The sequence below is a fragment of the Carcharodon carcharias genome, chromosome 23 (assembly GCF_017639515.1).
Source record: "Carcharodon carcharias isolate sCarCar2 chromosome 23, sCarCar2.pri, whole genome shotgun sequence".
Classification (NCBI taxonomy): domain Eukaryota; kingdom Metazoa; phylum Chordata; class Chondrichthyes; order Lamniformes; family Lamnidae; genus Carcharodon; species Carcharodon carcharias.
In genome coordinates this window covers 53,004,964-53,032,589 of record NC_054489.1, presented here as the reverse complement: position 1 = coordinate 53,032,589, position 27,626 = coordinate 53,004,964, and the positions used below count along the sequence as shown (strand labels likewise).

At 45.7% G+C, this 27,626-nt stretch overlaps 1 protein-coding gene across 1 annotated transcript; it reads right to left on the bottom strand.

Annotated features, from left to right (window-relative positions):
- Positions 1-3,648: 3,648 nt before the first annotated feature.
- On the bottom strand, positions 3,649-27,626 carry LOC121268978 (aquaporin-2-like). The gene is made up of 4 exons (XM_041173280.1): positions 27,255-27,626; positions 23,166-23,327; positions 5,416-5,496; positions 3,649-3,786 (listed from the first exon to the last, which is right to left on the bottom strand). Exons 1-4 carry the CDS (start codon positions 27,624-27,626, stop codon positions 3,649-3,651), a joined length of 753 nt encoding a protein of 250 aa, XP_041029214.1.

The following is a 27,626-nucleotide window of genomic DNA, read 5'->3' as shown; positions in this document are numbered from 1 at the left end:
TGCCTTGTCCTTGCTGCCAACTCCCCTACATCCCCTCCCCCACCACCCCCACCATCACTTACCTGTGGCCTAGGTCTCAGGGCACATGGGGTTGTCGTCCTGCAACAGCCACTGCCTCCCTCATGATGGGGCCACTCTGAAGAACTACTGGCCTCTGATTGGCTGCTAGCTTTTGGTAGGCGGGACTTCTGTCTCCTGGGTCCTGATCCTCGGGAAAGGCCTGCTGCTGGCCTGTCAACTGCCTGATTGGGACATTCTACCAGTGGACATTCCCAGAAAGAGATGATGGCGGTGGAGTGGGGGGGAGTCCTTGATGGGCCACCAGCCAATGGCCAAGACCCCTATTGCCGGCACAAGATTTTGCTCACGTTGTTTTAGGTAAGGTGATATGTTTCTATTTATAAATTGTTGTGTAGTATAACCAAGCAATGAAGTATGCTTACTCAAGATATAAAGTTTGACTATGTTTAAGATTTAAGATGCTCTGGACATTTAACTTATGATTCACATTGACTTTACTGAGAAAATCCAGATTAATCCATGCATTGAACCAAGTTATAGTTTTTTCCAACCACTCAGATAACCATAACACCAGTAGTAGAGTTCAATAATCATATACTTTTTTTAGTGCTGTGTTCATAACACAGTTAGAGTTAAAAAAGCCATGAGTATAATTATTTTGCTATCAACAGAAGTTTATAATCATTAGATTATCTGAAGCTAGGCTTACTATTGAAGCTTAGGTTATTTAACTCATTAGGGAGATGTTTAAAATCATAACACTGAAATGGGTTATTATTATATCTGATTAGCTGTTCAATGTGTTTGTTTTTACATGAATGATTACCCAATTGTGTATTAAATCAAGGTCCATTCCCTTATGCTACTTCAATCCACACACTGTCTCCTACTTTTTCTTTTCTTTCAGCCAAATATGGGAGACATATTATCAGGGACCTCACCCCACCTCAAGGTGGGTGCAACACACATCAGGAAAGGACTGAAAGGCTGGGTCTCTTCTCTCTTGGAAAAAGAAGGCTGAGGGATGACCTAATGGAGGTCTTTAAAGTTATGAAAGGTTTGATAGAGAGGATACAGACAGAATGTTCCCTCTTGTGGAGAAGAACAGAACTGTGATAAAAACAAAAAAACTGCGGATGCTGGAAATCCAAAACAAAAACAGAATTACCTGGAAAAACTCAGCAGGTCTGGCAGCATCGGCGGGGAAGAAAAGAGTTGACGTGGACTCGAAATGTCAACTCTTTTCTTCTCTGCCGATGCTGCCAGACCTGCTGAGTTTTTCCAGGTAATTCTGTTTTTGTTAAGAACAGAACAGTGTTTGGTGGTGCAGATAACTCAGGGAGGCTGGGTTGCTATGGCAACACGCACTCTCCTCCTCCAGCTGCATTGACTTTGTGTTGCTCTGAGTGCCCTTGTGAAACTTGAGGCTGCTAATTCCATGATGTTTGGACTGCACCTGGCCTTCTGCCTACCTACACTGTGCTTTCCCTCTATCATTCCTTCCAGCTTCATCTTTTCTGCACCATTGCTTTGTGTCACATGGTCAAAATATTTCAACTGCTGTCTGTCCACTGATAATATGTCACCTGTTGTAATACTCACCCATCTGTATGTCTGTCAGTTCATTTTACCTAGGGCAAAAAAACTGATCTTTTTCCTCTCTACCTTCTTTGTGGTCTAAAATTCTGTGCCATTTGTGTAAAAGGAAACACCAATGCTTTAAGAAGCTTAAGCTTAACCATTTTCCTGATAGATTAGTTAGTGCAGTCACTGCTTGTTTGGTCATTCCAAGAATAACTAAGGGTTGTCAATATAAGAAAGTCACCCAAAAATCCAATAGGGAATTCAGAAGAAACCCGAAGAGTGAGGAGAATGTGGAGCTCACTCCCACGAGAGTAGCTGAAGTGAATAATAAAGATACATTTAAAGGGAACTAGACAAGTATACGAGGGAGAAGGGAATACAGGATTATGATTATAAATTTAGATGAGAAAAGATAGGAGGAGGCTCGAGTGAAGCATAAACACCAGTATGAACTGATTGGGCTGATTGGCCTGTTTCTGTGCTGTATATCCTAAGTAATCGTTTGTAACCATTCTATAGGCAGGATCTTCCAGTCAGCGAGCGGGGCCGTGGTCCACTCGCCAACACATAAAATGGCGTGGGATGATATTGGGTGGAACTCCTGACGTCACCCCGTGTTGTTTCCATTTTCAGGTCAGCGGGGACGCAGCTGCGTGTCCACCGACCTGTCAACGGCCTATTGGGGCCATTGTAAAGCTAACTAAAGTCATTAATCGACCTGGTGGACTTTGGTAAAAGCATGAATCCTCATCCACGGGCGAGATGAGGTTTCATGAGGTCATTTAAATTTTTATTAAAGGTTCCAATAACAGTTATGGATATGTCCCAACTCATGTGACAGTGTCACATGAGGGGACATGTCAGGGAACTCTTTTTATCATTTGTATTACAAATTTTGGTTCTAAGCCGATCTCCCTGAGGCAGCACTTAGCCTCAGGGAGATCTGTGCACTCTTTTGGGCACATGTATGAAAGAGCGCACTCCTGGCTGAGAGAATCCTACCCCACCCGCATAGGGAGCGCATACCGCTTCCTGGCGGATGTCACGCTGGGCGGGCCTTAATTGGCCCGCCCATGTAAATTAGCAGGGTGCCACTGATCGGGGGTGCAGATCGGAGGTGCACCCGCCTGCGCCACTCCCACACTTTCCCCCCACCCCCCCACCAAACAGGGGGAAAATTTTTCCCTATAATCCTATATTGAATGTTGATCTGTGTCACCCTTTATGTTTCTCTCTGACCAGAGATATTAATTGATGTCCCTGATGTTGGTCTCTAACTCTAAAAGTGAATCTCTTTATTTTGTTCTTTGCCCCTGTATGTAGTTCTCTCCCACATTGTGTAGCTTCCCAGCCCCATTGTGTTGACCTTTGGTGTTTATATTGGTTTCTATCCCCGTGTGGTCACTGACTATTGATGTTTCGTAATGTCCCTAGATGTTTTGCCTGATCGTTGATAGTAGTTTCTATCCCTTGATGTTGATCTGTCACTGGTTATGTTGATCTCTGTCCCTTGATGTCAGTTTCTGACCCTAGACTTTGGTCTCTGCCTCTTAAAGTTGGCCTTGGACATTTTATTCTCATCTCTGAATCTTCATGTTGGTCCCTGGTCCTTATTGTTGTATTCTGTCACTTCTGTTCATCTTTGACCTTTTATCTTACTTTATGATCCTCTGCTTTGATATCTGACCTTATATGTAGGTCTTTGATCTTTTATATTGGTCTTTGCCCATACATGTTGGATTCTATAATAAATGTTGGTCCTTGGCCCCTGATATTTGTCTGTGATCTGGGATATCACTCTTTGTCACTGATATTGGTCTCCACCCACTATTGTTGGTTTCTGACATTAGAAATTTCTCTCTGTCCCTTGATGTTCCTCTCAGCCTCTAGACTGACATTTTATGTCCCTCACTCTTGATCTTTCTCTCAGGTGTTTTGAATTTGGATTCAGTCTGGAGATGTTAGTCTCTGTCCCTTGTTGTTAATCTCATATGTGTTATGTTAGTCTTTGGCCCAGATTTTCACCACACTACAGGCTATCCATTATGATGAAAATAGTGGAAATGCCTGAAAATCGTAAGTCCCGCCCCTGAACACGCCACTTCCCATTTTTGCGGAGACAAGTTTATTGGAACTGTCAACAGATTTGTTAACATCAATTGTCAAAGCTGTCCGAAGCTCCTGTCAAAGGGAGCTGTCAAGGCATTTAAAGATCTAGCTCTTCCAATCTTTGTGGAAAATGTCTGGAGTGTTTTAAAAAAAAAGATTTCTTACTATTTTACTCTGTTGACATAGACCTGAGGGTTTCCATTACTGGATTAGTGTTGAATGACTTATTTCACAACCATCCATTATCACAGCAGGATGCCTGCCATTTCACAGTATGAATGACAGCTACAAAAAGTTATAGACTCTTTGATGTGGGACTATGAATTCCAATGCTTGTTGTTACAAGAATTGTGCATTCCTCGAGGGCAATTAGGGATGGGCAATAAATGCTGGCCCAGCCAGTGACACCCACATCCTGTGAAAGAATCAAAAAAACACTTGAATGAAATGTTTATTGTTATAAGGCTTTATTTAGTTGAAAGAAGGCAAATGCAGTAAATGAGATTTTATATGAGAGAGCTATTTCCCCAAAAAGTGAAGTCTGCAATAGACACTTTGAACTTTATTTTTTCTCATCTTTGCATGGATCCTGAGGTCTGCCCATGGTGGATACTAGGTGAGTTTGTATGGTAGGTGTAAGTTCAAAGAGAGGTGGGTGGGGCATGGGTTGGCATGGGGTTATAAAGGACCATGGGGGTGGGTCGAAGGCCATAGGTTGGCATGGAGCATATGAGGGGCCATGGGGTAGGTAAAAGGCATGAGGTGGCATGGAGAGTATGAAAGGCCATGAAGGTGGGCAAAGAGCATGAGGTGGCATGCAGTGGCATGGATGGGGTATGGGGAGAGTGTGGCCGAAGGGATGTTTTATATTTTAATCTTTATTTTTTACTTTTGATCACAGTGCTGGAACCATGAGGCAGGCATTCCACCTAGTCTGCCTCCGCCTCTGGCAACCTCCTCACTTCTTCCCAGGTCACCCACCCCAACTGCTATTCTAACCCTCCACAAGACCACCACCCCACCCCCACTGGACTGAAAATCTAATGCCAAGCAGCCATTTTTAAATGTCGGGTGCGCAGAGCTGGGAATTCTCCCATCTCTGCACCCCTGACCCGGGAGTGAAAATCTTGGTCTTTATGTCTATTACTGATGTTTGCCTCTGACCTGTACAATGGTTTCAGCATTGAGATTTTCTCTTTAACCATTCATATTATTCTGTGACCTTTTATGTTGGTCTCTGCTCTTTGATACTGATCTCCACCTTCATGTTGGTCCATGTTCCTTAATGTTCAACTCTAGGAGCAGTTGAGGAGTAGGTTTGAATTATAACTCTTATTAGTAACTCAAAATAACTACCTGCTATTTTTATTGCCCCCACATGGAGGTAACAACTACACTCCCTCTCCATTATTAATGTTTGAAAACAACTGAATAAAGGAATGACAATGTCATGAACAAAGTTAAAAACCCCAAGCAGCGAGAACCCAAACCCCAAGTGATCAGAACTCAAACCCTGAGTGACAAGAATTCAAACCCCCAGAGATCCACCTCTGACACATTCCAGCAATGGGCAGGATGGTTTTTCTCAGCTAATGTGTGACATCATGCAAATATAGGCTCAGTGACAATGCTAGTGTCACATGCTTAAAAAGAAAGGAGATAAGTATAGCCCCTGGGTTGGGGTGAGGACAATTCACTTACCCAATGATGGTTGAAATTTGTTGTAATGACAGCTGGCCCCAAGGATCGAGCAGGATTCATGCTGCATCCAGTAAATCCAATCTGCAAATAGTGTACAACAGCAGCGTGAGAGGATACCAGATCTTTGATGCAAGAAGAGAAACATAATGGTCTGAAGACAAACCTGTAACACTCAGTGCAGTTGCACTTGCGTTATTATTTAAAAGAGTTGAAGTCCTGTGTTTTAAACAGGGTAATGCAACTTTTGGAACAGAAACAGGAACATTTGATGAGTTAATAGCACAAGCATTTCCAACTTTGGGTTTTTCAACTTCTTAGCGCTATACATACCAAACTTCACCAAAAGGGCATTGTCACTTAGAGAGCTGTTAGGAAGGAGTTCCATATCAAATGGCAGGAGGACCATCAACATGAGTTTGAGTCAGTTAAACAGGCATTGTCAGAAGAGATATGTGTTCGACAATACTAGGACCCAAGAAAGGAGATGGTCTTAGAGGTTGACGCATCTCAGAAAGGGTTAGCAACATGAATCGTGCAGGACAGAAAACTGATTGCATTTGACCCCAAAAGTCTATCCCAAGCACAATCCAATTGTTTAAGCATAGAACATAAGACACGTGCTCTGGTATTTGGTATCACAAATTGCCACATGTACCTATTTGGCAAATGATTCGTTGAGGAAATTTTAAAAATTCATTTATAGGACATGGGCATCGCTGGCTAGGCCAGCATTTATTGCATATCCCAAATTGCCCTTGAAAATGTAGTGGTGAGTCACCTTCTTGAACCGCTGCAGTTCATGTGGTGTTGGTGCACCCACTGTGCTGTTAGGGAGGGAGTTCTAGGATTTTGACCCAGTCAGGATGGTGTGGGGCTTGGAGGGGAACTTCCAGGTAGTGGTTTTCCCATGTTCCTGTTGCCCTTGTCCTTCTGGATGGTAATGGCCATGGGTTTGAAAGGTGCTGTTTAAGGATCCTTGGTGAGTTCCTGCAGTGCATCTTGTAGATGCTGCCACTGTGCATCAGTGGTGGAGGGAGTGAATGTTTGTGGATGTGGTGCCAATCAAGTGGGCTGCTTTACCTTGGTTGGTGTCAAGCTTCTTCAGTGTTGTTGAAACTGCATTCATCCAGGCAAGTGAGGAGTATTCCATCACACTCCTGACTTGTACCTTGTAGACGGTTGACAGGCTTTGGGGAGTCAGGAGGTGAGTTAGTCGCCGCAGGATTCCTAGCCTCTGCCCTTGTAGCCACAGTATTTATTTGGCTAGTCCAGTTCAGTTTCTGGTCAATGGTAACCCCCAGGATGTTGATAATGGAAGATTCAGTGATGGTAATGCCATTGAAAGTCATGTGGCGATGGTTAGATTCTCTTGTTGGAGATGGTCATTGCCTGGCAGTTGTGTGGCGTGAATGTTACTTGCCCCTTGTCAGCCCAAGCCTGGGTATTGTCCAGGTCTTGCTGTGTTTGTGTTGGTAATGCCATTGAATATCAAGGGGCAATGGTAGATTCTTTCTTGTTGGAGAGGGCCATACCACAAACCATTTGAAATTATTTGGCACAAGCCACTGACGAGTGCACCATCCAGACTACAGTGACATCTTATAAAAGCACATTTTCCTTCAGAGAGAGAGGTAGAGAGAAGTCCAGGAGCACACTGAGTTTGAAAAATACATGAACAGTGACGTCACAGGAAACTCGTAAGGCTGTGAGTATTGCTGCTAAGGACTAAGTCTAAACAACAGGGTGTTTAAAAAAACATTAAAAATATTAACTATTAATAGTATGTAAAATGAGTAACTCAGGAGTCTTATTTTTTATTCTTAAGTAAGGTTGATCACCACTAGTAAGGTGTACTAAGTACTGGTAGGGTTTATTGCCAGTAGTAAAGTTTATTAGCAGTGACAAGGTTAATAAATAGAGAAATGGCAAGGGTGCTGCAACCTTTCAAGTGCACATCCTGTAAAATATGGGAACTCCAGGATGGGAGTGTTGTCAGTTACAGCAGCTTGAGCTTGAGGTTTCGGAGCTTGAGCAGCAGCTGGTGTCATTGGGCACATCTGTGGGGTTGAGAGCTTCATAGATAGCATGTTTATCGATGTGGTCACCCTGCAGTTTAATAGCACGCATGAAGGGAAGAAAAGGGTGACCACCAGACAGTCAAAAAGGAACAGGCAGGCAGTGCAGAGTGCCCTGAGTGCATCCCAGTCTACAACCAGTATTCCATTCTGCACACTGATGAGAGTGATGTTCATTTGGGCAGTGCAACTAGAGCCAAGCCCATGGCACCACGGGTGGCTCAGCTGCAAGGAGGGCATGAAGAAGACTGGAAGAGCTTGTGATTCGATAAGTAGATCTCTGGATTACTCCCGGTACCACATGCAAGTGAAATAGGAGGATAAAGCAGATGAATGCAAGGCTGGAAAGATGGTGTGGAGCTTTAGATATCTGGGACATTGGGACCAGCTCTGGGGGAGAGGGACCTGTACAGGCCAGATGGATTGCACCTAAATAGAGCTGGGACTGAGTTCCTTGCAGGGCGATTTGTTTGTGCTGTTGGAGAAGGTTTAATTTAACCTGGCAGGGGTGTGGGAACCAGGAAATAATATCAAAGAGGAATGCCAGGGGGAACAGATACTCGGAGGTAGCACTAGAATAGAGTTAATAAGTGGGGTCAGAGTGAGTGAGAAAGTAATAAAGTCTAAACCAGGGTTACTGTGCAGGTATGTAAATGCATAGAATGTGGTTAATAAGATTGGTGAGTTACAGGTATATGTTTGACATATACAAACACATATGATGATGTGGCTATATCAAAGACCTGGCTCAAGGAAGAGCAGTACTGGATGTGAAATATTCCTGGATACAAGGAGTTCAGGAAGGATAGGAAAGGAAGAAAAGCAGGATGGGTGGTAGTATTGATTAAGGAAAGCATTGCAGTGCTGGAGACAGAGGATGTCCCAGAGAGGTCAAGGGCAGAATCTATTTGGTTAGAGCTAAGGAACAAAAAAGATACAATTACATTGCTCAGTCTAGCCTATAGGCTACCAACTGGTGGGAAGGATGTCGCGGAACAAACTTTCAAGGAATTACAGAGAGGTGCAAGAATTATAGAGTAGTTATAATGGGGGCTTTAATTATCCAAATGTAGAATGGGATAGTATGAGTGTAAAGGGCAGAGAGTGTCAAGTGTTCCTCAAGTGTGTTGAGGAAATTTTCTGTAGCAGTATGTTTCCAGTCTAACAAAAAAGAAGACACTGCTAGACTGGGTCCTTGGGAATAAGGTGGGATCAAGTAACAGAAGGAGAATGAGTAAAGGCATTGTGGAAAGTCATCCTGGTAGGATGGCCTGATACAATACAAGAAGTGCCAGACATCCTGAGCTGATGTTGGCCATACGGAGGTGAACTGGGTATTTGAATAGGTGTGATTTTCAAAGGGATGCAGCGGCTTGTACCTGAAACTGTTCGCCAGGATATGTTGTCACAGTTACACCTGCGGCATATGGTCAAAGAGTGAACAATATGCCTGGCAAGGGAAACTACGTATTGGCCAGAGATCAACAACACAATCGAAAAGGTAGTGAGGAAGTGTGAAGCATGTCAGAGTCACCAATGACACCAACACTAAGGAGATCTTTATGTTTTTGAGATCCCATCGGACCCTTGGTTGAAAATTGCAACAGATTTATTCACTAACTGTGGTAATGATAATCTCTGAGTCACTGATCATTTTTCCAAGTTTCCAATCATCAAACAATTGAAGGACACCTCGAGCGTGTCCATGACGGACACAATGAACACTATTCAGTTGTACACCTGAGGAGATTATATTGGACAAAGGGTCACAATATACTGGCAGAACTTATATGGCCACACCTGCCAAATGGAGCATAAACCATGTGGCAGCCTCGCCACACTATCACTGACCCAGTGGTCTTGCTGAGTGAATGGTCTGCACCGTCATAGCAATAATGGTGACGTGTAGAGAAACAAAACAAGACTTCAATATTGCCATGTTACACTTGTGAGGGACACCTTTAGACATGGGCTTACCTTCACCAGCGCAAATCATGTTTGGGGGGCAGGTTAGGGAAGCCTTGCTGAGCCATCACCTGTCCAAACACTCAGGAACGCAGGAGGATGAAGATAGCACACGACTGATAAGCAGGTGTGGAACTGCCTACTCTGCATGTAAGGAAAAAGGTTCCGGACATTCTGCGGAATCTGGTTACCTGCAGAAGTATCTAAAATGCGCAGTGGAAGACCACAAGAAATTAGTCAGCGCTCAGTAATACATAGGATGCCAATGCACCTACAAGTCAAGAACACCAAAGTAATGAATCTAGATTATATGCAATTGTTTAGCAATTCTGCAAGGAACACAGTGGTGACTAGGCAGGGCTGTATCTGTACGGAGCTGGGGTGGGGTCTGGTTGGGGCTGTGATTGGCGGCTTTGTGACTGGACGGAGCAGGGTCTGGGCAGTAGGGATCTGGCTGAGGTTGTGTCTGGGTGGGTCTTTGGGTGGGGATGTGACTGGGCTGAACTTTGGGTGCGGCTGTGACTGCATGCAGCAGGGCCTGGGCAGGACGAGGTCTGGGCAGGGCAGTGTCTAGGTGGGGACTGGGCAGGGCAGGGTGTGGGCAAGACAGTGTTGTGTCGGCGAATGGATGTGAGTGGCCTCTGGATGAGGTGGGCTGGGTTAACCCAGTGGATGGTCTTGATGGATCTTGTCATTCACTTTCAAGTTGTGGGATTGAAATATACTCATCTGGCTGTATAGACACAAAGGGTGGAATCATCTCAGATTTGCACTAAGTATGGTAGCGGGTGGGTAAAAGAATGTTTTACCAGCCGGCTGCAATGGCGGCTTTTCATACCTCATTAATCATGCATTTCTAGGAAACACAGCGTTTGATGGCGGGCGGGCTCTCGTTCACCCGCTGTGCCATCACCTCACTGCTTCCTCCCACCTGGCGCCACATTTAAGCTGCAGCCACGCACACACCCTCAGTGCTTCCAGCCTACAACTACTGCACAGAAGACATGGCCTCGAGAGGCAAGAAGACTGCAGCCCTGATTCAGTAGCATCCCTTGAGCACTTTTTGGACGCTGTGATGTCCCCTACCCCCATAGCCTACATGGCCCACCATTGACGGGCAGAGTGGGCGATTGCAAACTGGTTTCACGGCATTGTGAAACCGATTTTTGGCCTTCTCACCATATTGTCCACTCACGCCGCCAAACATGCCCAAAGCCAGCGGATATGGAAAAGTCCGCCAAAGGGACACGTGATTCGAAGAATCTCGGGGACAAGACACCTACCTCATTCTCATTCTCTTCCACCCAATCTCTCTAATACTGAACATTGATCTAGTTTCAACCGCTAAACCTAGAAACTTTCTCAATGCCAGACACAGGTTCTTACTGTTCCTGGATACCAATTAATCAGGAATGATAGAGAAGGATAAAGAGGAGCGGGGATGTCGGTATTGATTAAGGATGATGTTTACACAAGAACACAATTATTTGGCTGAGGTAAGGAACAAAAACAAGTTGCTACGTTGTTGGGAGTTTTTTATTGTGCCCCAAACAACAAGGAGATAGAAGAGAAAATTTGCTGAAAATTATTAAAGGCATGAAACAGAAGTAGATTAGTAAATTAGGAGACTTTAAATATCCTAATGCAGTCTGGAAAAACCACAATGCTAAGGTTAGGGAAGGGGAGGAATTTGTGAGAGAGTTCACTGATAATCAACGTCTTCAGTCCAACAAGGGATGAAGCAGTGTTGGACCTGACTCAAGGAAATGAATTAGGGCAAGTAGATTTCTAAAAGAATTGATACAGTATTAGCTCTTCCCCAGTTGAGCACTCTTACCTTAATGTTTCCTGGTCTGTTTCCAATTATTCCAAATTAGATTATGTTATGGTCAATATTAGCTAGTTGATCCCTATTGTGATGTAAATGTTACAGGAAGAGATCATCTAGCAAATACTGACGACAACATAATTTGCCTTAAAGCAATATGGAAAGTAGCTAAGATATTCAAAAAGCCAGAAGAGACATGATGCCATGAACAGCCTTCTTCAGTGTAATAAGTCTGTGTAACTATGCTCTTCACAACACCCTGTGATAAAGTTTCTCATGGCATCTGCTCTAAAGTTTTTACATTTAATCTTGTACTTGGAGCTCTACGCTCTTAACATACAGCTACTGAAAACAATTATTATGATCAGACTAGGAGGGGCAAACTGACTCGTCTCTCGTCCCACTCCTAGTAACATAGGAACATCAAAGCGTGAGTAGGTCAATTGGCCCATTGAACCTGCTCTTCCATTTAATTAGGTAATGGCTGATCTTCCACCTCAATGGCACTTTCCCACGCTATCTCCATACTGCTTGATGTCCTTAGTCTCCAGAAATCTATCAGTTTGTCTTGAAAGAACTCAATGACTGAACTTCCACAGACCTCTGGGGTAGAGAATTCCAAAGATTCACCACCCCCTGAATGGAGACATTCCTCCTCATCTCAGTCTTAAATGGCCAACCCCTTATCCTGCGACTGTGTCCCCTGGTTCTAGACACTCCAGCTGGGGGAAACATCCTACCAGCATCTACCCTGTTGAGCCTTGTAAGAATTTTATATGTTTCAATGAGATCGCCTCTTATTCTTCGAAACTTTGGAGAATACAGGCCCAGTCTCCTTAATCTCTCCTCCAAAGTACAATCCCACCACCTCAGGAGTCAGTCTGGTGAACCTTCATTGCACTCCCTCTTTTGACTATATTCTTCCTTAGGTAGGGAGACCAAAGCTGTACTGCCTCATGAATAAGGACACCCAGGTCCCTTTGGACATCAAGAATTCCCAATCTTTTACCATTTAAGAAATACTCTGCATTTCTGTTTTTCCTACCAAAGGGGATAACCACACTTATTCATATTATATTCCATCTGTCACGTTCTTGCCCATTCACTTAACCTGTCTCAATCCCCTTGAAGCCTCCTTGCATCCTCCTCACAACTTTCATTCCCAACTAGTTTTATCTTATCAGTAAATTTGGAAATATTACATTTGGTCCCCACATCCAAATCATTGATATAGATTATGAACAGCTGTGATCCCAACACTGAGCCTTGCAGTACCCCACTAATCACAGCCTGCCACCCTGAGACTGACCTGCTTATCCCTACTCTCTGTTTTCTGCCTGTAATCAATTCTCAATCCATACCAGTATATTACCCCCAATCCCATGTGCTCTAATTTTATTTACTCACCTCCTGTGTGGGACCTTATCAAAAGCCTACTGAAAATTCAAATACACCACATCCAGTGGTTCTCCCTTATCTATGCTACAGCTATGTCAAACATGATTTCCCTTTCATAAATCCATGTTGAATCTGCCCAATCATATTATTTTCCAAGTGCCTAGTTATCACATCCTTTATATTAGATTTTAACCTTTTCTCTGCTACTGATGTTAAACCAACAGGCCTGTACTCTGTTTTATCTCTACCTTCCTCCTTAAATATGCTACTTTCCAGTCTGCAGGAACCTTTTCAGAATCTATAGAATTTAAAAAGATAACCATCAATGCATCCACTATCTCTACAGTCACCTCCTTCAGCACTCTGGGATGTAGATCATCAGGTCCAGGCGATTTATCAACATTCAATCCAAATCACATTTCAGTACTTTAATCGGTTGGTTATAGCAGAGTTTGAATTTAAAAAGGAAGTGAAATTGCCCATTTAATATATATACTTAATCGTGTAAATCTCAGGTTAAGAAATAAGCTAGCCAGGTCCCTTAAATTAACAAGTAAAGAGTTAGTTTTATTGCTAAAACTCACTCAGGCAAAAATGCAGAAATTATTAACAAAAGGTTTAAAATGTACAGATATATCCAACTTTCCACTAATGTAAAATCACATAAACACAACCCCATACCTCCCCCTTAACCTCGCACCAAGAATGCACAAAAAGAGATAAAACTTTACAGAGTATCAGATCTTAAAACATGGCCAAGTTTAAAAAAAAAGTAAAGTCAGAAAAAAATTATTCACGCATTGTCAGGATGTTTGTTTACAGCTGTAGGGTCACTTTTTACAGTAGCTGCTGATACTTGGATTTCTCACTAGAGCAGTCATTCTGCAGTCATGGCTAGTTGATTCTCTTTTCTTTTGGAGACAGTTGCATTGATTTGGAATCCGCTCTTAAAAACTCTCAGTTTGCAGCAATGAGGCCTCCTGGTGGGTTTTTAAATCACAAACAGCTCAGCTTTGATGAGAGAGGTTTTAGAGAAAAAGAGAGAGGGGTAAGTCTGTTGTCCCTTCTGTCCCTATGGCAGATTCTCTGTTAGTTCAAATCTTGTATATTTTACACCCCAGAGCTGGGTCACATGAGCCCTCTCTGGTTTTCAACCTGGGTTTATCTTAGCTACTGTCTCTGAGAGCTCCGTACACTCAATGGGTGGAATTTTCCATTTATGAGACTAAAGGTGGAATTTTCCATGCTTGCTAGCATCTGGCATCATGATGGGTATGAGTGGATAATATGGCAGGAAAATGGGTTCCCGATATTATGAAACCAGTTTGCAATTGTCCGCTGCGCCTGTCAATGATGGGCCATGTTTCCTGCCTCCGTGTGTTAGGAACTTCATTGTAATACATCTGCATATCATTACAAGCCCAACTCGCTGGAATCATCCCCCCTCCATGCTGGATTGTCTGAGCATGTCGGTGTGATTGCATGCCAATGTGTTTGACAACTGAACATAAGCAACGTGCACTTGGCAAGCTGCACTTCACCTGGGACTTTGCTGTTTCTTTGCTTACCCTGCTTCAGGCAGCATTCACCGTCATCAGCACCAGGCTTCACAGGCAGTGCTACATCCCTTTTAAGGGAACTCCTAGGCAGGTCTCTACTTGTGAGACCAGCTGTGGGGCGGGGGTGGCTTTTAAAAGGCTGTAGGGTATGGCTTGCCTGGGGAAGAGGGAATAGTGGCCTCAGGCAAGGGAAGAAGCTGCAGGACGAGGGCTGTACTGGGGAAGGGGGGTATCCCAAGGGGCACATGTTGATTTATGGAAGTGGTTTCAAGATGGTGAGGGCTGAGGTGGCAATCTCTAGAGGAGATGAGGCCAGATGGAGATGTGAGAGAGTGAGTGGTCCCTCGAGCTGGCAGTGAGTGAGATGAATGTGTGATGGCCTTGTGAATGTGTGAGTTTAGAGTGATGAGATAGCTGCCTTACCCTAGCAGCATGGATGAGGTCATTCATCCTCTTGTGTGCAGCGTTGGTTCTGACCACCTTTGCCATTGTCTCCTACGCCAGAGTGGTGACTCTGCTGGGCTTCCTGCGGCCAGAGTGGGGGTAGAGGATTTTGCACCTGGCTCCAACAGTGTCCAGAAGGGCGCCCCAGGGATGTGTCACTGAATCGAGGGACTGCAGCCGCCTCGCCTTTTAGGGCCATGTCTTCTGTGCAGCAGTCCTGGGCTGGAAGCACTGAGGGGTGTGCGCACGGCTGTACTTCAAATATGATGCCGGTGTAAGGAACGGTGAGATGACAGCATGGCAGGTGAATGAGAGCCCACCCACCATCGAAACAGTGTGTTTCCTGGGAATGTAAGATTAACAAGTCGGGATTGGGACGATGCAGCATGAAAAGCTGTCATTGCGGCCGACGGGTAAAATGATATTTTTCCCGCCCACTACCGTGCTTAGTGCCAATCTGGGACGATTCTGCCCTAAGTGCGATGGTGGGCTGCGCCCTTTCTGCTGCTTGGAACAGTGGGAACTCACACCTGATTCCACGCTTGGAAGCTGCTTAGTTATGCACAGGTGAGTGTCGGGCCCTGGCGGGTCAGGAGCTGATTCGTCCACTCCACCATCAGCTGGCTGAATCGAAGGTCCAGGCGTCATATTTAAACGCCAGTCAAACACATGAATCTCATTCTCTCCAGGAGACTCTTGCAGGTGTCTTCCAAGCACAACAAGAAGGCTATAACCTATCTCAGACATGACAGCCTCCAGGCCTTGATCAGAGGAGTGTGGGCTCATAGTGATGTGCTCTATCCCAGGGACAGTTCCAGGAAGCACACAGCCTCACCTCTTGGGCCTGGAAGGCCATCACCAAGGAGGGCAGCAGGGCTGGCATTGCGCCTGGAATGAGATCCATTGCAGGAAGAGGGTGAATAATTTCATCTGCTCCACCAGAGTAGATCATCCTTCAATTCCCTGCAATATTAAACTTTATTCATGGCATCATGTACTCAAATGACTACTCTCTTCAGGGATCTCATGGGACCATTAGCAAGGACACATATCATCATTGATAGATTAAAGGGATCTTTTATATCATAACCACCCCATCTATCATGCTGTGCACTCTCCAGCGTCAGACCTGCTGGGGGAGGACTCACCACACACAGGGGGCATGAATCTTTGCCGACCTATGCACCACCCCTTCTCATCACTTGCCTTTCTTGAGTCTTCATCCAAGCCAAGCTTGCCCACAACAGGCGGGAAATTTCCCAGACAGGGGGTGGCACGGCCAAAACCATTAACCTCTCTGAGTTCAAGGAGGCTGCAGCCCAGATCACTGGGGTGGACAGGAATTGCTCCTGTGGGGAAGAGGAGACCGGGTTGTCTCAGCAACCCAGTGTAGATCACGCCTGTCACATCCTGTCAATCATAGTGAGTGACATGCAGTCTTATATTCCTCATGCTCATCTACTAAAACTCCTTTCTCTATCTTATAGGTACCTGCAGATCGAGGCCCACAAGGAACATCACCAGAACCCACAGTCCCCACACCACAGCCGAGGAGTAAGATGATGAACCACCACAGCGCTCACCTGCACCCTCCAGCAGCACATAGACACACACCTCATGGGGGACTCATCTCTTGATCAGGCTTGGGCTCACTTTCTGGCAAACACTCACTGACCTGTCCCTGCAGCAGTTGGAGGCAGGGACAGGCCAGGTCTCTGGCACTATGAGAGCTGCTGGAGAACAGCCACCTGCTCAGTCCAATTCGGTTGATGAGTGTCTGGAAGCGGCCTTTCAACTTATGGTAGATAGTCAGCAAGAGGCGGAGGAACAGCAGCAGTGTTTTGAAGTTCTCAAAGTTGGCAACCACTGAAATCATCAAAGGCAAGAGGGCAAACTCCACTGCTGTGGATGTCAGGGCAGCACATAGGAGTGGAAGGCCTAGAAAAATCAAACATTTTTGATCACAGCTTGTTGCATAGGTGAAGACAATAATTATTGCTAATTGAATGTCTGCAAATATATTCACTTTCACTGCACATTGTTTACTGTTTTCTTTCAGCGTCCTTCTGGATGCTTTGCGAGACCACCTCCTCCAAGCACTTTTCCTGCACATAGCTAGCCCCACGACTAAATCTGCAGGGTGAAGGTTCTATGGCAGTACCTTTCAGAGCCTCGTGCAAGCACTTTCCCGAGCATGCGGAGCGCCCATCGATCAAACTCATCTCATTGGTCCCTACCATATTCAATACTGCCTGCTGTGGCTCCCTTTCTGTTGTCCAGCTGAGATGACCTGCATCTCCGCCCATGCACTGACCCAATTCCCATGCAGTACCTGTGCCTGTCTAACACAAGGCTCTGCTCATTTTCGATTTGATCAGCATGGTTATTGTCACTTACTTCATGAGACCCCCATCGTTTCTCCTCCACCGGTCACCCATGTCCTTTCACCCATCAACATTGACCCCCCCCCTTCACCTCCCCACCGTCACCATCCAGCCTGAACCCCTCTCCTTCTTCCAGGATGTCCATGTGAATGTACACGTTCACTTCCTTCCAGGGTATCCTACCCCCATTCACAATGACCTCCCCAACCTCTTCCTTCTCACCACCCTGCCACCGTGTCCATGTCTATCTCTGTGTCCCAACCAGCTACCCTTGCCACCCCTTCACTTGATACTGTCAAACCCTCACTCTCCCACCCTGCGGCTCCCTCTGCCCCTGGTTACCTTAACTACCCACCCCTATCACACCCACCCTGAGTTCACACCCTAGGAGTCAGAAGTGGACTCCACAGACCCCTCCCTGTGAGCATGTTCATCTGGACATCCAGCCCACCCTCCTATTCAGACCTTTGCTGCCCATCAGTACCTGCTGCTGCCTTCCATCCTGCAGCTTGAAGCTCCCATCCCCTGGAAGAACTCTGGAGGTCATGCCGAAGTCCCTGGAAGATGGTCCAAAGCCTCAGTGCAGTCCCTGAAAGTCTGAAGCCTCGGCGAAGTTGAAGCTGCAGCATGGAGATGCCCACCTTCAGAAAGCTGCTTCGAGGAGCTGCCGTGTGGATGAGGATCCACTCACCATATGATGCACGTGTTTCTCCAGGGTCTGGTAGCTGTAGGCCTCTATCACCCTCCTCTTGTTGGATGTCTGCGAGCTGAGCAAGGCCCTAAAGGTAAGCCCGACTTGTGTATGCCACTCATTTTTTGATTGGGTTTGAGGCCGATGTAATTTCCCGCTGGCGTGATGCAAGATCTTCCAATCTTCCATTATGAGGAGAGCAGCTGTTTTAGTGAGCATTCATGAGATGTTAATGAATGCTAATGGTGTTCAAGCCACTAGTAACCTAGATAGCCTACCCATGAACCCACCATTGAGAAAATTGCAAATTATTTTTACACCAGTAGGCTTCCGACTTTTTGACTCCCGTTGGATTCTCCGCTCCTGCCCGCTTCAAAATCCACCATGGGAGGGATGGGACAATTATGTTTTGTGTCTCCATAGAGCAGCTCTGTCCTTCAGAAATGCAACATAGTAGCTGCTGTGGGCCTGTGTCCTTTGTTTAACAAGTGTTCTCTTTTTAGAAAAAAGTTGAAATATATGTGTGTGTATGTATATATATATATATATATATATATAAATACCCAGCCGATTACATTATAAATGAATATTCTTTATAAGTTAATATTCTCTATTATAGTATGTTTCTATCAACCCTAGCCCATCTTTTCACAACTCTAAACCCATATCGCTCCATAATGTGTTATTTTAATAGAAAAATCCACAATTTTTCAAGCCTTTCTTTGTATCTATATTTCTTCATACCAGGCAGCATCCTAGTTAATGTGTGGTGTACTTTCTCCAAAAGCCTCAATATCCTTTCTGTCGTGTGAATTTCAATGCTGTACATAATCCTCCATGTATATTTATATTTATCAATAGACTGGCCAGATGGGCAGAAAAATGGCAAATGGAATTCAATCCAGAGAGGCATGAGGTAATGTGTTTGGGGAGGACAAAAAAGGCAAGGGAATGTACAAAAAATAGTAAAATTCAGGGAAGCCAAGGAACAGAGGTACCTTGAAGTGCATGTCCACAGATCCCTGAAGGTGGCAGGGTAAGATGGTTAAGAAGGCACATGGAATACTTTCCTTTATTAACCAAGGCACAGAATACAAGAGCAGGGAGGTTATGCTTAAACTGTATAAAACACTAGTTAGACCGGAGTTTGAGTACTGCTTAGAGTTCTGGTCGCCACATTACAAGAAGGATGTGATCTCACAAGAAAGGGTACAGAGGAAATTTATAGAATGTCACAAGGAATGGAGATTTTTGGCAATGAGAAAAGATTGGATAGGCTGGGGTTATTTTGTTGAACCAGACAAGGCTGAGGGGAGATTTATTTGAGGCGTGTAAAATTATGAGGGGCCAGAGTAAAGTGGATAAGAAGCATCTATTTCGGTTAGCACAGAAATAAATAATAACGGGACTCAGACTTAAAGTCATTGTTAGAAGGATTAGAGGGGAATTAAGGAGAAATTCTTTTACACCCAGAGGGTGTGGTGTTCTGAAACTTACTGCCTGAAAGGGTGATAGAGGCAGAAACTCTCACCATATTTTAAAAAATACTTGGATATGCACTTTTTCAGCCAGCATGAGCACAAAGGAATCTTTCCATGTTTCTAACTGAGGTCTTGTTAATTGCTTTTTGACTTATCATTACCAAAAAGCATCCTGCTACATTTTTGTGCTGGCTGCTCAATGCCTTTAATGCTTTATGAACTTTGTCCCACCAAATCCTTCTGATCTTGCGCAGCCCCAAACCTACTTCCATTCACAGTATCATTAATGTTGTTATTTATACAAACATACATACAAACATATGAATTAGGAGTAGGAGTAGGCCATTCAGACCTCCGAGCCTGTTCTGCCATCCAATAATCATGGCTGATCTGAATGTAACCTCATTCACCGCCCCACATTCCCGCCTAGCATTGATAACCTTTCACCCCATATTTACCAAAAGCCTTTACCCTTTCTGACATTTTATAACTTCAATAGGAACTGCCTGTCACCAAAGAGCAACCAACATGGCCTTTTATATTGAATACAATCATAGAATAGGTACAGCAGTAAAGGAGGCCATTCAGCTCATCGTATCTGTGCTAGCTCTCTGCAAGAACAATTTGCCTAGTCCCACTCTCTTGCCTTTCCCCCATAGCCTTGCAAGTTTTTTCCTTTCAGGTAATTATGCAATCGCCTTTAAAAAGTCTTGATTAAATCTGTCTCCACCATAGTGTCAGACAATACATTCCAGATCCTAACTGCTCACTGTGTAAGAAAAGTTAATCCCCGTGTTGCCAATTGCTTTATATCTATGTCCTTTGGTTTATGACAGTGCCACCTGTTGGAACAGTTTCTATCTACTCTGTCCAGGTATCTCATGATTTTGAATACCTCTCTCAAATCTCCTCTCAACCTTTTCTTTAAAGGGAACAGCCCCAGTTTCTCCAATCTATCTTCATAACTGAAGTTTCTCATCCCTGGAACCATTATCATAAAAGACTTCAGCATCCTTACTAAAGCCTGCACATCCTTCCCAGAATTGGACACATTACTTCAACTGAGACCGAACCAGTGTTATAGAAAGGTTCATTAAGTCCAGTATCATCGTTCCTACATCCATTACTTCTCCAATGCCTGACATCTCTTCAACAGTTACCAGTTTCCTGGTCCTAACTATTTCCTCTTCACAATGGATGTCCAATCAATCTACATCTCCCACCAGGATGGTCTCTGCAGGAGTTCCTCAGGGCAGTGCCCTCGGCCCAAACATCTTCAGCTTCTTCATCGGTGACCTTCCCTCCATCATAAGGACAGAAGTGGGGATGTTCACTGATGATTGCACAATGTTCAGCATCATTCACAACTCCTCAGATACTGAAGCAGGCCATGTCCAAATGCAGCAAGACCTGGACAATATCCAGGCTTGGGCTGACAAGTGGCAAGTAACATTTGCGCCACACAGTGCCAGGCAATGACCATCTCCAACAAGAGAGAATCTAACCATTGCCCCTTGACATTCAATGGCATTACCATCACTGAATCCCGCACTATCAGCATCCTGGGGGTTACCATTGACCAGAAACTGAACTGGACTAGCCATATAAATATTGTGGCTACAAGAGCAGATCAGAGTCTAGGAATTCTGCAGTGAGTAACTCACCTCCTGACTCTTAAATTCTTTCCACAATCTACAAGGCACAGGTCAGGAGGGCAATGGAATACTCTTTATTTTCCTGGATGAGTGCAGTTCCAACAACACTCAAGCTCAACACCATCCTGGACAAAACAGCCCACTTGATTGGCACCCCATCCACAACCTTCAACTTTCACTCCATCCACTACTGAGGCACAGTGGCAGCAGTGTGTACCACCTATAAGATGCATTGTAACAACTCACCACGGTTCCTTTGTCAGCACCTTCTAAACCGGTGACCTCTACCACCTAGAAGGACAAGGGCAGCAGATACATGGGAACACCACCACCTGCACATTCCCCTCCAAGCCACTCACCATCCTGACTTGGGACTATATCACTGTTCCTTCACTGTCACTGGATCAAAATCCTGGAACTCCCTAACAGCAGTGTGGGTGTATCTACAACACTGAACAGTAGTGGTTCAAGAAGGCAGCTCACCACCACCTTTTCAAGGGCACTTAGGGATGAACAATAAATGTTGGCCTCACCAGCGATGTTCACATCCCATGAAAGAATAAAAAAGAGGAAAAGGGACTGTTCCTTGGGTGACATCTTGGTCCGAATCTCAGTCACCCCCAACTTTCCCTCCCGTTCCTATGGCACTTGAAAGCATAGGAGATCCAATATTTGGCCTTCTTCCTCTCCCCTGCTCACCATGTAAAGCCCCAGCTTTTTCCAAGTGGAGCGGTGATTTACTTGTACTTTCAATTTAGTCTTACTGTGTTTGCTGCTCACAATGTGGTCAGCTCTACACTGGGGAGACCAAACAGAGAATGAGTAATTCCTTTGTGGAATATCAAGACCGTACTCTGCCCAGGGCCGTACTCTGCCCAGGGCCGTACTCTGCCCAGGGCCGTACTCTGCCCAGGGCCGTACCTTACCCAGGGCCGTACTCTGCCCAGGGCCGTACTCTGCCCAGGGCCGTACTCTGCCCAGGGCCGTACCTTACCCAGGGCCGTACTCTGCCCAGGGCCGTACTCTGCCCAGGGCCGTACTCTACCCAGGGCCGTACTTTACCCAGGGCCGTACTCTGCCCAGGGCCGTACTCTGCCCAGGGCCGTACTGTACCCAGGGCTGTACTCTGCCCAGGGCCGTACTCTACCCAGGGCTGTACCCTACCCAGGGCTGTACCCTACCCAGGGCCGTACCCTACCCAGGGCCGTACCCTACCCAGGGCCGTACCCTGCCCAGGGCCGTACTGTACCCAGGGCCGTACTCTGCCCAGGGCCGTACTCTACCCAGGGCCGTACTCTGCCCAGGGCCGTACTCTGCCCAGGGCCGTACTCTGCCCAGGGCCGTACCTTACCCAGGGCCGTACTCTGCCCAGGGCCGTACTCTGCCCAGGGCCGTACTCTGCCCAGGGCCGTACCTTACCCAGGGCCGTACTCTGCCCAGGGCCGTACTCTGCCCAGGGCCGTACTCTGCCCAGGGCCGTACCTTACCCAGGGCCGTACTCTGCCCAGGGCCGTACTCTGCCCAGGGCCGTACTCTGCCCAGGGCCGTACTTTACCCAGGGCCGTACTCTGCCCAGGGCCGTACTCTACCCAGGGCCGTACTTTACCCAGGGCCGTACTCTGCCCAGGGCCGTACTCTGCCCAGGGCCGTACTGTACCCAGGGCTGTACTCTGCCCAGGGCCGTACTCTACCCAGGGCTGTACCCTACCCAGGGCTGTACCCTACCCAGGGCCGTACCCTACCCAGGGCCGTACCCTGCCCAGGGCCGTACCCTGCCCAGGGCCGTACCCTGCCCAGGGCCGTACTCTACCCAGGGCCGTACTCTGCCCAGGGCCGTACTCTGCCCAGGGCCGTACTCTGCCCAGGGCCGTACTCTGCCCAGGGCCGTACCCTGCCCAGGGCCGTACCCTGCCCAGGGCCGTACCCTGCCCAGGGCCGTACTCTACCCAGGGCTGTACCCTACCCAGGGCCGTACCCTACCCAGGGCCGTACCCTACCCAGGGCCGTACCCTACCTAGGGCCGTACCCTACCTAGGGCCGTACTCTACCCAGGGTCGTACTCTACCCAGGGTCGTACTCTACCCAGGGTCGTACTCTACCCAGGGCTGTACTCTACCCAGGGCTGTACTCTACCCAGGGCCGTACTCTACCTAAGGTTTGCTGCACCATGATTGTGGAAAAGTAAAACTACACGATTAACTTACAAAAATCAATTGTGACAGTGAATAATTAGTGTCAAGAATAGAAGGAAAAAAATGTATCATTCTTACTGCCACCAAATGTCCAAGGGTTACGGATGCTCCAAGAGCCATGTGTGCAGACCCTTCGAAGTTGCTTTCCTTGTGTGAGATGGTGAATACACACATGACAAGCTGGAAGGTGACAATGATTTCAACTCCCAGGGCCTGGCTCTGTGTAACTCCTGGAGAAGGCTGTGGAGTAATTTGGACAGATTAGACAACTGTATGGATTAAACAACAGTTCTATAGCTTCAGACCCATTCAAACTATTTTATGTACATAAATATAGCAGATTTTATGCTGCATGATGCTCCACTGAACAATCTCAAACCTCTAGCATCATGACAGCAATGTGTACCATACACAAAGATGCACTGCAGCAATTCACCAAGGTTCCTTCAGCACCTTCCATACCTGTGACCTCCAACACTTAGGAGGACAAAGGCAGTGTTGTAGGGTATTGGATACTATTTGGTAGATCTTAATGAAGTCTTTGTAGTCTTAAGTAGGTTAACTGTATGTATTTATTAACTACAAGAACCAAGTACATAGATACCGTAATTGGTTCAAGCTGGGAGCTGTCTCCGTGCTGGCTTGTGCACACCTCTCTGTCCAACACTAGACTGACCCCTGGGTGTGGGTCAGGTGTTCTCCATCACATTACTTCAAAGGGAATGGAATATAAAAATAGCGAAGTCTTGCTATAACTATACAGGGCACTAGTTAGACCACACCTAGAATACTATGAACGTTTTAGTCCCCTTATCTAGGGAAAGATGTACTGGTGTTGGAGGCAGTCCAGAGAAGGTTCACAAGGTTGATCCTGGGTATGGAGGGATTTTCTTATGAGGAGAGGTTGACTAGGTTGGGCCTGTACTCATTGGAGTTTAGAAGAATGAGAGGCGACCTTATAGAAACATATAAGATTCTTAGGGGACTTGACAGGGTAGATGCTGAGAGGTTGTTTCCCCTTGCAGGAGTGTCTAGGATCAGAGGGCATAATCTCAGAGTAAGGGGGTGTCCATTTAAGACAGATGAGGAAGAATTTCTTCTCTCAGAGAGTAATGAATCTATGGAATTTTTTTACCGCAGAGGGCTGTAGAGGCTGTGTTGTTAACTATATCCAAGGCTGAGAGACAGATTTTTTAAACAATAAGAGAATCAAGGGTTATGGGGAAAAAGCAGGAAAGTGTGGTTGAAGATTATCAGATCAGCCATGATTTCATTGAATGCCGGAGCAGACTCGATGTGCCGAATGGTCTACTACTGCTCCTACGTCTTACGTTCCTCAGGGGTCAATATTAGGACACTTACTGTTCCTGATATATATTAATGATCTAGATCTTGGTGTGCGGGACTTGCAGATGATATAAAGCTTGGGAGTATTGTGAACTGTGAGGAAGATGGTGTGAAACTTCAAGAAGACATAGACTAGTTGGTGGAGTGGGCAGATAGGTGGCAGATGAAAGTCAATGCGGAGAAGTGTGAGGTAATGCATTGTGGTTGGAAGAACATGGACAGACAATATAAAATTAGGGGTGAGATTTTGAAAGGGGTGCAGGAGCAGAAAGACTTGGGTGTATATGTGCATAGATGATTGAAATGGCAGGACAGATGGACAGAGCAGTTAATAAAGCATATAGTATCCTGGGCTTTATTAATAGGGACATAGAGTACAAGAGCAAGGAGGTTATGCTGAATTTGTGTGACACTCATTGGACCTCAGCTGGAATATTGTGTACACTTCTGGCACCATATTATAGGAAGGATGTGTATACATTGGAGAGAGTGCAGAAGCGTTTACAAGAATGTTTCCAGGGATGAGAAACTTCAGCTATGAGCATTGATTGGAGAGTTGGGACTGTTCTCCTTAGAGAAAAGACAGCTAAGAGGAGATTTGATAGAGATGTTCAAAATCATGAGGAGGCTGGACAGAGTAGATAGTTCTCCCTATCTACTGTTCCTGCTTGGAAAAGGATCAAGAATGAGAGGGCACAGATTTAAAGTGATTTGCAAAAGAAGCAAATGTGATGTGAGAAAAAAACTTTTCTCACAATGAGTGTTTTGGGTCTGGAATGCACGGCCTGGAAGTGTGGTGGAGGCAGGTTCAATTGAGGCATTCAAGAGGGCATTGGATGATAATTGAATAGAAACAATGTTCAGGGGTATGGGGAAAAGATAGGGCAATGGCAGGGTCATAATGCTCATTTGGAGAGCCAGTACAGACACGATGGGCCAAATGGCCTCCTTCTGTGCCGTTAAGATTCTGTAATTCTGTGATCCAAAATTGCCGTCAAGAACTGTCAAGCAGAGAGTGGTGCTGACTGGGTACTGGGGCGGGGTATTGGGATTATTATCTGTTATTGTGAATGCAAATACTTATTTAATCTTCCACAATTTTCCCTATTGTGAACTTTTCCCCACCATTTAAACTTTTCACATATCCCATGTCAAGTGCATATCATTGACCTTTCCTTCTAGAGCCTATTGTGTTAACTTTAATGAGGATCAGATAATCAGACAGGATGTGTGACTGCTTCCAGTTTACCCAGCTTCCCTGCAATGACAACAGCCATTTGCAGGGTTGGAATTCACTACATTTGATTGGTGGGCAGTCAATCGGTTGTGACCTGTAATCAGAAAGCTCCTAAAAAAAGGAGCCAAGCATAGTTGGGGCTGGCAATCCTGGGGAGTGGGAGGAGCTTGGGGGGGGGTGGTGGTGGGAGGTGGTCGGTGGGGTAGCATTTGCTGGGAGAGGGAGAATTTCAGGCAGAGGAGATGTGGAAAACAATCCTGTGGGGGAAATAGTTTTGGGGGAGGGATGAATGATCCTGGGAGGGAGAGAGGAACAATACTGGGGGAGAACAATCCTCATGGGGGTACATTTCTGGGGTAGGGAAGGTTAGGGATACGGGCATTAGATTTTGGGTTTCTCTATCTGGATATTTGGCCTGTGTTTCACTCTAGCTGGACTTGATCGGCACAAAGGCCTTCACTGCTGTAACAACTCTCTGACTGACTCTCACAACATTCCTGGAGAAGACTCCCCATTTCCAGGATATTATTATTTGTAAGAGGAAATGTGGGGTGTATATCTTTGAAGCTGGCATGACAAGGCTGTTTAATCAGTAGATGGGGTGTTTGGCTTTATAAACAAAGGAATAAAATACAAAAGCAAAGATATTACACAAAATCTTTATAAATCATTGGTTAACCCTCAGCTGGAATATTGGGCTCAATTCTGGGCACCATACTTTAGGATAGACATCCAGGGGAGACTCGATAGGCCAATTGGCCTAATTTCTGCTCCTATGTCTTATTTACTAGACTGGTGACCAGGGAAGAGGGATTCCCATAATGCAACTGGGAACATTCTCCTTAGATAAGATTAAGAGGAGATTTGATAGAGACATGGAAAGTCATGAAGAGCATTTTTAGAGTAACTAAGCAGAATTTGTTCCCCAGTGACACCAGAGTCGATAACCAGAAGAAACAGATTTAAAGTGATTGGCAAAAGTATTTGGAAGTGACTTCAGGAAATATTTCTTACACAGGGAGTTATTAAGAATACAATGCCTGAAATGGTGGTGAAAGCAGATTCAAAAAAGAATTGGTTAAATACTTGGAATGAATAAAGTTACAAGGATATGGAGAAAGAGCTGGGGTGTGGGATTAATTGGCTAGCTCTACCACAGAGCCCACACATAACCAAATGACCTCATTTGATACTCTAACATTCTATGATTTGATGATGCTTTTTAGCAGAAACACATCACACACTGCAAACTTGATAATTAAACTGGTCCCTCTTCTTCGCACACCATCCCATTCTCCTCTTCCCTTTGTCTCCTCTACCACCCTCCTACCTTCCTTCCCTCCCTCTGGCTCTCTCCCCCTCTTTGTGATTCCTGAATCCTAATCAACGGCATCTTGTCCAGCTTTAATATCATCTCCTAGCTTCTGAACAAAATGAGGTTGTCATCACAATTAGCACCAGTCGCAGCCTGGTCTTTTCCAGGGGTTGTCACTGGTTGGGGCCAAGTGCTGTCACTAGTTAGGAATGAGATCTGTCAGTATTTGGGCACACATATTCCTCTCCCTCTCCTGCTGCTCACTTACCTTATTGAGTCCCAGCTCCCCGTGGATGTCCTGAGGTGTGAGCACATACAGCACGGCGCAGGCTGCGATCGCCCCCAGTGCTTGCATAGTCATGTAGAGCAGAGCTCGGAGCGGACTGATGCGCAGACTGAGGAGCAGGGCTAGGCTCACGGCAGGATTGAGATGACCCCCACTCACGCCTTGTGTGAAAACAGAGACAGCTGTTACTCCCAGACCAAAGCCCAGAGCTACCTGCAGAGTGCCAGGGCTGCCTACTGCCCAGCTCAAAGCACAGGCCAAACTGGAGAAGACGAAGACTGCAGTACCCAGGAATTCAGCAGTCAGAGCTCTCCAGAATGACTCACTCTGCAGTTCCTCCATCAGCTGCTTCAT

Coding starts and splice junctions, on each gene's coding strand:
- LOC121268978 (XM_041173280.1), bottom strand. CDS start 27,626: ATGAAGCAGCTGATGGAGGAACTGCAGAGTGAGTCATTCTGGAGAGCT. Junction 23,328..27,254: donor GGGAGCTGGGACTCAATAAG/GTAAGTGAGCAG, acceptor ATTACTCCACAG/CCTTCTCCAGGAGTTACACA. Junction 5,497..23,165: donor CCCTTGGACATTTGGTGGCA/GTAAGAATGATA, acceptor CACTATTTGCAG/ATTGGATTTACTGGATGCAG.